This window comes from Neltuma alba, unplaced genomic scaffold (assembly GCF_004799145.2).
Source record: "Neltuma alba isolate B1F8T4 unplaced genomic scaffold, ASM479914v2 tig00013565_pilon, whole genome shotgun sequence".
In the NCBI taxonomy this organism is placed as follows: domain Eukaryota; kingdom Viridiplantae; phylum Streptophyta; class Magnoliopsida; order Fabales; family Fabaceae; genus Neltuma; species Neltuma alba.
This window is the reverse complement of record NW_021637767.1, coordinates 135,428-144,074: the sequence shown is the minus strand read 5'-3', so window position 1 is coordinate 144,074 and position 8,647 is coordinate 135,428. Positions and strand designations below refer to the sequence as shown.

Sequence of the window (8,647 nt, the reverse complement as noted above, 5' to 3'; positions counted from 1 at the left end):
GTGTATTGGCTAGAATTACCATCATTAGAAGGACTAACTTGGAAAAAAATATATAAATATGAGAAACAAAGTGAATTGGAGTCTTATATTTATAATCAAAATAAAAATCAAATGAGATTTTATATTAAGAATCAGAGGTAGTAGTTATCAATAGTATAATTTATTTATCAATTTTTATGCCATACACAAAAAACACTCCTCATTTTGATTAACTTTTTTGAAAGTTGAAACATGTTTTAAAGTCTCTAATCCCTACATTTAAAAATATTTGTTATTTTTAAAATTTCAATAAAAATGTTAAGTTACTATTTTTATACTATTCATGTTTCATAGAATGGATGTGATTAAAATAATTAAATTATTTTTTATTTTTTATTTTTGATAGGCATAATTATTTTTCTATTAAAAGTAATCATGTTTAAAGATCGAATATCAAACATAAGCATATTTTTCAATAAGATTTGAAATTTAATTTATCATGTTGCAAAAGACTAGTCATTTTTACTAAACCTAAATTGTTTTTTTTTTGACTTGCGTGCAAAACTTATTTTTAACGAAGGAAGGAAATATATAATTTCTCCGAAAATATGGGCTTTAAATTTTAGTTTTGAACACAAAAAAGGACTAAAAGGGAAGACAGAAGAGAGTGGAAGGGAGGTGGCAGTGGTAAAAGTCCAGGGCGAAGGTGGAGGTCGGTGATTGTGAAAGCGAAACCAACCCGATTGGTTTATCACTTCCATTTTCCACTAAATTTTAAAAGCGTTAAATAATTTTCTCTTTTGCACAGTAAACAGAAGACAGACACATCCCTCAGCCCCACGATATATACCCCCTCCATCCCGTCCCATTTCTGCAACTCATTCTACACGTTTGCTCTCAAAGTCTCTGGCTTTCGCTCTCCTTCTCCCGCAATCTTCTCTCTTCTTCGTGGTTCGTTGTGGGGTTTGAGCTTTTTCAAGTGTTATGGCTAAGGACGTTGAGGTTGCAGAGCGTGGGTCTTACTCCGCCAAGGACTACCATGACCCACCTCCGGCACCGCTCATTGACGGGGAGGAGCTTGGCAAGTGGTCCTTTTACAGGGCTTTGATTGCTGAGTTTATAGCCACCTTACTTTTCCTTTACATTACCGTCCTTACTGTGATTGGCTACAAGAGCCAGTCTGATACCACAGCTGGCGGTGATAAGTGTGGTGGCGTCGGCATTCTTGGCATTGCCTGGGCCTTCGGTGGCATGATCTTCATTCTTGTCTACTGCACCGCCGGGATCTCAGGTGGGTCTAGAGTATGCCTTATTCTCAACTTACTTTTTCTTGTTAAGTTTGCTGTTTTTAGTTTCTCTTTAAACGGGGATTTGTTTTTCTTAACTTCACCTATGCTTTCAAGTTTCTGAGCCCCACAAACAGAGATATCTCTGTTTATACCATGTTTTATAGTTCAGTAGCAACCAGGAGTCGGCCCCCGAGCTCAAGGTAGAAAATTTTTCAGTTCTGAAAACCCTGCTTGTAGTTTTCCAGGATACCTTACTGGGGATCTCATCTTTTCTTTCTTTGTTTTGTAAATTTTTGGGCTTCTCTTGAGATGTTTAGTGATAATCTTTAAAGGTCCTTTTTTTGTCAAAAAATTTTACTTGTACATCTAAATTCTTGAGCTCCGAAAGGGAGATCTTCTGTTTATGTTTTAATTTCTGAGTCATAAGAAAACACCAACTAAGCCTATTACTAGGCTTAACTACTATTATTCTAACTTGTAATTTTCAAGTTCTGAAATCTCTGGTTCAATGAATGCAGGAGGTCACATTAACCCTGCAGTGACATTTGGGCTCTTCTTGGCTCGCAAGGTGTCACTGATTAGAGCCATCTTGTACATCGTGGCTCAGTGCTTGGGTGCTATCTGTGGAGTTGGGTTAGTGAAGGCCTTCCAAAAGAGTCTCTACACCAGGTACGGTGGTGGGGCCAATTCTCTGAGCGATGGCTACAGCATCGGCACTGGCTTGGGTGCTGAGATCATCGGAACCTTTGTTTTGGTATACACTGTGTTCTCTGCTACTGATCCCAAGAGGAACGCTAGAGACTCCCATGTGCCTGTAAGTATTACTGCTGAGTACTTTAATTTTGTTCGTACTGAGATGAGTTCCTTTTTGTGCTTGTGTGGATTTTTAATTGATATGAAAATAGTAGAATACTGTATAAACTATGTACTTTAGAACAAAAGATAGGGCTGCCTGAAAAGTTGTGCTGAAACATTGGTTAAAGGGAAGAAAGAATGTATGCTGAGTTTAGATGATAAATACTTACCCATAGAAGTGCGCAACTTTTGGGAATTTACAACTTTCGATCTGATTGTGAATTCAGATGCCTAGAAAGCTCTAAAGTCTATGGCTTTAATATGGGCTTTAATCTTGTGGGTAAACGTCGATCCGCTTCTAGTTATTGCAGATTAGAAATAGATCAACAGAAACAGGGACGGAAAAGAAAAAAACAGTTCATGTTCTTCATTCGTCCACTGATAAAATTACACTGATCACGGAATCTGAATAGAGACAGAGAGAAGAGTGGATGCTCCTGTTAAGAAAGATTCATAAACTGGTAGAATAGCATTATAAAATCCTTGTTGGGATTATAAAATTGCTTGTTTCACTGTCGAGTTCAATTTATTTGATCATGAGTTTTCCAAACTGTGAAATGAAATGAACTATCATATATTTTTTGTGGTCTTGGATAATCTCTTGGTGGATGAGTATTTGATTCACCTGGGATGGTACTGCTATCACTTTCCTACACAAAAATTATCAGGATCATGATATTAAATACCACCATGCGCTTGGTAGACATGGGTCCATTGGCTTATTTGAGTTTGTGGTAGTTTTTGGATCTTATCATGGCTGGCACATGAATAAAGAAGGTTACCTAATGTCTTTTCATGTTATGAGAATAATGGGTTCTACTTTAGTTATCGTCTTCGATGCCTTTTTTTTTTTCCCCCTTCTTCCCCTTTATGCCTTGAAAGCAAAGTTGAAGTGTTTGAGGTCCAAAAGTAAAGAGGTCATGATTCTGTCCGTGATATGGCTTCTGTCATTTTCTCTAACCTCCCAGTATCACCTTCATTTTGTCAATATCAGCTTGGTTTTCTGCATTCACCCTCAATTACTTTCTCAGATTCTCTTAAACGATAATAATAAAGAAGTGGGAATCATGGGCCTCACATGTGTGCATGCCCCACACTTGCTTGTGAACCCCTCCCACTTGTTCATTGTTTTTCTCCTAGTCTTTTTTATCTACTGGTTGTTAAATTAACTTATTAATCTTTGTTCTGTGCTTTGAAGGTTTTGGCTCCACTTCCCATTGGGTTTGCTGTGTTCATGGTTCATTTGGCCACCATCCCAGTCACCGGTACCGGCATCAACCCGGCCAGGAGTCTTGGAGCCGCTGTTATCTACGGCAAAGCCTGGGATGACCACGTGAGTATTTTTTACTCCCCAGAATTTAAAACTGCTATTTCAATCAGGTAAAGTAGAAAAAGATTCCAACTTTGTCTAAACTTTTGTTGGTTGTGTTGGTTTAGTGGATCTTCTGGGTGGGACCATTCATTGGGGCAGCCATAGCAGCATTCTACCACCAGTTCATCTTAAGGGCAGGTGCAGCTAAGGCACTTGGATCATTCAGGAGCAACCCCTCTGTTTAAATCTGTGTTAATTAATGCTTCAAATGGAACAAGATGCTTGAAGAGATGAGGCTGTTCATGGGACAGAGGGAGCCTTTTGTAATACCCTCTTGTCTTTTTAAGCATTTCCCTTTTGAATCTTCTTCTTCTTCAGTGTGCCTTTTTCCTTTTCTTTTCTTTTCCTATTTTCAGTTATTCTCTGGCTTGTCTGTACTCAACATTATGATTTATGAGGGAAAAAAAAAATTATGTGTTTATAATTATGTCTTATTTGGATCATTTGCCCTATTTCTTTTTAAGTTAGTGCTGAATACGTAATGATATCTTTAATTTTCTATTCGAGACCTAATCTTATCTCAATATCACTGGATCTGGCATAAATTTAATTGAATAATTATGCTCCAGCTTTCTTATTTTCTCTACTTAATCATATTTTCTCAACACACTCTGGAATTAAGCTAAAAGAAAACACAGGAGGAAAAATCTCTGCAATTTTGGGGAAAAAAATCGTAATTATCAAAAAGAGCAACACCGAAAAGAAATGATATAATCATCATAAATTTCACAAGTAAAACTTTGATTTCAATAAGACGGTATCTATGTGTTTATCACACAAAATCTCATTAACAGATGAACAATAGGGAAAATTGTAATTAAGTCTAAAAGAATTAAATATAAAAAAGTCCTTTAAAATCGTAAAATTATTCTGAAATCTTAAGGAATTTTTTTGTAATAAATTTTATTTGTTTAATTATCAAATTACCTTTTTTTTTTAGTTCGCATTGATAACTGAAAGAGTAGTGTTTGACAACTTAAGTTGCAAGATTTGACAACTATCACGGCTGGTTTGACAACTCATGCATTACATTTTATTTAAATGTTGATAAAATATTTTCAAATACTAACATATTAAATTTAATTTTCAAAACATCCATGATTGTTACAAAAAATTATCATTAAAAACTAATGATTTTAGGATTAAAAGACCAAACGTATGTTTTTCAAAGTTAAAAGACCAAACTGAAACCTTGTACAAAATAAAGGACCAAATATATACTTTAGTTTTTTTTTCTTGGAACATTTCAATACATATTGTTTAGGGAGAATTGCAATTAAGTCTCACTCAAGGGAACTAAATACAAAAAGGTTCCCTAAAATCATGAAATTATTCTGAAGTCCCAAAGAACTTTTTTGCAATAAATTATTCTGAAGTCGTAAGAGAATAATTTCATGATTTCAAGGGATCTTTTTGTATTTAATTCTATTGAGTAGGACCTAATTGCAATTCTCCTTAAACAATATGTATTGAAATGTTCCAAGAAAAAAAAACTAAAGTATATATTTGGTCCTTTAATTTTGTACAAGATTTTAATGTGGTCTTTTAACTTTAAAAAACATACGTTTGGTCTTTTAATCCTAAAATCATTAGGCTTTAATGATAATTTCTTGTAACAATCATGGATGTTTTGAAAATTAAATTTAATATGTTAGTATTTGAGAATATTTTATCAACATTTAAGATTTTAATGTCATTATTTTTTACAAAAAATTTTATAGTTAAAAAACCAAACGTATACTTTTTAAAATTAAAAAATCAAATTGAAATCTTGTATCAAATTAAAGACTCAAAATGTATACTTTAGCCAAAAAAAAAATCTAAACCCCCATGATTCTATTCTTCTTCTGTACTGCCCAAAGTGCCAAACAACTTTCCCACCACAAATCTCTCTCTCTCTCTCTCGCTCTCACATGCCATGGCTTTTAGACTGTATTGTTTAATATTGGAGCTAAACCACGAGGAAGAATGGTTCCACAACAAAGCTTTAGAGGTTTCTTTTCTCACTAATTGCCATAATTTAATATCACTTTGGCCAAAATTTGTACTTGTCTGCGTGCATCATAGTAGTAATTTATTTAATTAACTATAAATTCATGGACTTGTGTGAGTCTTTTCAATCCCTGCTTTTCCGGGTACCTTCCCCAAAGTTACCTAATTCCCTTTTTATTTAAAAAATGGGACATTTTTGTCTCTGTTTGTGTCATTATTTTCTTGGGAAATGGTAGATTCTGTTTCACTTTCAAAGCGTGCCGTTTTTACAAGGCAAGTTGTATGGATTATCTCATTATTTAATTTATTTAATATTAAATAGACAAATAGGGCATAGTGTAGGTAAGGTTTTGGATGCCATGTTTACAAGGCAGGTTAAATTTCATTGTCTCTCAAGTAAAATGCATAGCAATCTGAGCTTACAAGGCTATTTATTTTTAGTCATTGTCATGAGGGAGACTCACTTTCTAACTCCTCCATTTCCCCCCACCTATTATGGCTTCACGTAGCCATGGTAGTTGCCTACATTTATAAAAATGAATGTATATTCATCTCATTCTATTCAAGGGTACTCCCTCCTATTCTTACTAATATAAGTTTTAAATAAGTAATTCATAAATAATAAATAAATAATTAAAATTAATTAAAGCAATAAATATGTTATAAATATAATTTTGTTTTCAATTAGGCCCATATAATAAATGACAAAAATGATGAAAGAGAATGTGTAAGGAAATATAACAAGAGAGTATGACAAATGAGAGAGAACAAATAATTAAGAACAAAATTAAAAAAGTATTAAATGTTTAGACAAACCCTTGATTGAAGCTTATAAAATAGATCACATCTCTCTTCAAATTTAAAGCTTAGAAATAGGATCAGAGGGAGTATTTTTGAACATGTTTTACTAAAATCAAGAAAAATATTTTTCTAGGAAAAAATTTTTTAATTTTACTCCCTATTAAATATATACTTTTTAAAAAAAATAGTTTATGCAATAGTAAATGAGGACAAATTAGTTTATTTATGTGAAAATATTAATGATATGACTAATAAATAGAAATTTTTTAAAATTTGTAAATAGGATTAGAAGAATATAATGTATTAGAGAATTAGTCCAAAAAATTGAGTGTAAATATGTAGATTGAATTTCATTGAGAAAGCCTAGGCCAAACGTGATTGTGAGTGATGCACATATCTTGTTTTACGCTTGTGATCTCCCTTTTCCATTAGTTATTAGCTGTTTCTATTTATAAATTATTTTTTAAAAGCTATTTTTGTTTCTACTTATAAGTCATCTTATAAGTAATTGATATTTTTTATATGGGCACCGTTTACTAATTATGCATTTATGCCCGGTGAAAAAAAATTATGCATTTATGCTAAGAGACTGATGGGGGAAAAGAGTTGATAAAAAATTTGCATATCCTTAAGGATATTTGTGGGAAAGTGCACGAATTTTAAGACAATCCATTAACTTTAACTAGCTTTTGTTAATTTATGTTTATTAGTTAAAAGTCACTTGTAAGTAAAAATTGAGTGACTATTTCATAAATGCATAAAAGCGATGACACAGCTACATTTTTAATCCCTCTCTCCCTCTCGCATTGTGCATGAATATATAAATGTCAAGGAACTAAAAATCACATCAATTATTAAATTAATTGAGGCAAATATTCAACCGTGGTTAAATTAAAGTCAAACCAATCATAATTTAAATATGACTCTGAAGAAAATACTACATCTGATCCTTACTATAAGAGCTAATTTGACATTTAATTTGGTTCTAAATATAAATTTTTAATTTACTTTGTCTATCATATTTATTTATTTTTTTCAAAATGATCATTGTAATAGTTGTGTATGTTAAATTTTTTATCAAATAGTAGTTTTAGCTTATATACATGATTAGTAAGCTTATTCTAAAAAAGATAACATTTATTTATTAGAAATAACTAATGTTACGAACTTATTTAATTTATTTAAACTAGGCAATTAGGTTTTTATATTAAGAATTAAAGTTGGTAATATTCAAATAAAAAAGATATTAACAAACAAGTAAATGGAACATTTATGCATAAATAATATATAATTCAATGAAACGGACTTGCTAAATCATGAATCCAACATACCACTATTTTTTTACTCAAAAAACGTCATTTTAATCTCAATAGGTGAAAAAAAGAGAGAGAAAAAAAATAGCCCGTACAAATTCTTGATTGAACTAGTCAAGCAAGCATCATTTCACCAGTTTGTTGGTATGATTCATCATCCACAGTAATTTTTAATACGGGTCCTAATTATAAAAGCTAGTTGACTAATTTAAAGATATTAAAAAAATAAATTAAGTTAGTTATTTATAATAAATATATATTTTCTTTCATAAAATATCCTTGTTAATCAAGTTATTGGCTAGAACTACTATTATTAGAGGGACTGTCTTGAGAAAGAATGCATAAATATGAGAAACAAAGTGAATTATGGTCTTATAATTAAAACCAAAATAAAAGTAAAATAAGATGTTATATTAAAAACAGGAAGTAGTATCATGATAAATGTGAAAGGAATGTTTGAGTTGCATGGAGTTTGAGAGACTGAAAAAGGCCACATTTTTCTATCCAGATTCCACACGGCGCATGAATGCATAGTTGAAAAAGTTACATCAAAGGAGTGTTTGTTTTGAGTTGGATGGAGTTTGAGACACTCAATGACAAAAATTCACTGGGTATTGTTTTTCAATCTATTTTGTGAATAAGAGATATACTCAGATATTATTGGCAAAAGAAGGCCATACTCATAATTTGGGATATTGTCCACCTGATATCCTTAGCCTTTTGTCAATTTAATTCGAATCTTAATTTGCGATATTGTAAGGAATTAGCTTTTTTCATTGAATCCACCTTGCTGGCTTCTTCAAAGTTACAATATGCGAATAAATTAACCAACCAACGCCGTGGGCTGGGAATTTGGAAAACTCATTGCGGATTGGCTCCATTTTCGAGTTTCATAAATGGGCTTATTGAAGCCCATGAAGTACCAATTCCCGTTTCAGAAAGATGGGCCTCTTTGAAGCCCAACTGTAGAAAACTCAAATAATGTCTTATTTATTCACTTATCACTAACTGTTTATCAATTTAACTCCCCATATTAATAGGCTTTT

General features: G+C 32.3%; 1 protein-coding gene across 1 annotated transcript; it reads left to right on the top strand.

Moving 5' to 3' along the window:
* The first annotated feature begins 855 nt into the window (after positions 1 to 855).
* Positions 856 to 3,929, top strand: LOC114738260 (aquaporin PIP2-1). Its single transcript, XM_028926303.1, has 4 exons — positions 856 to 1,270; positions 1,787 to 2,082; positions 3,322 to 3,456; positions 3,561 to 3,929. The coding sequence occupies exons 1-4, from the start codon at positions 964 to 966 to the stop codon at positions 3,678 to 3,680; spliced, it is 858 nt and encodes a 285-aa protein (XP_028782136.1). The 5' UTR covers positions 856 to 963; the 3' UTR covers positions 3,681 to 3,929.
* The last annotated feature ends 4,718 nt before the right edge of the window (positions 3,930 to 8,647 follow it).

What these genes read in the sequence shown, in the direction of transcription:
- LOC114738260 (XM_028926303.1), top strand. Translation starts at nt 964, where the DNA reads ATGGCTAAGGACGTTGAGGTTGCAGAGCGTGGGTCTTACTCCGCCAAG. An exon ending in CTAGAGACTCCCATGTGCCT is followed by an intron (nt 2,083 to 3,321) that starts GTAAGTATTACT and finishes TGTGCTTTGAAG; the next exon opens with GTTTTGGCTCCACTTCCCAT. An exon ending in GCAAAGCCTGGGATGACCAC is followed by an intron (nt 3,457 to 3,560) that starts GTGAGTATTTTT and finishes GTGTTGGTTTAG; the next exon opens with TGGATCTTCTGGGTGGGACC.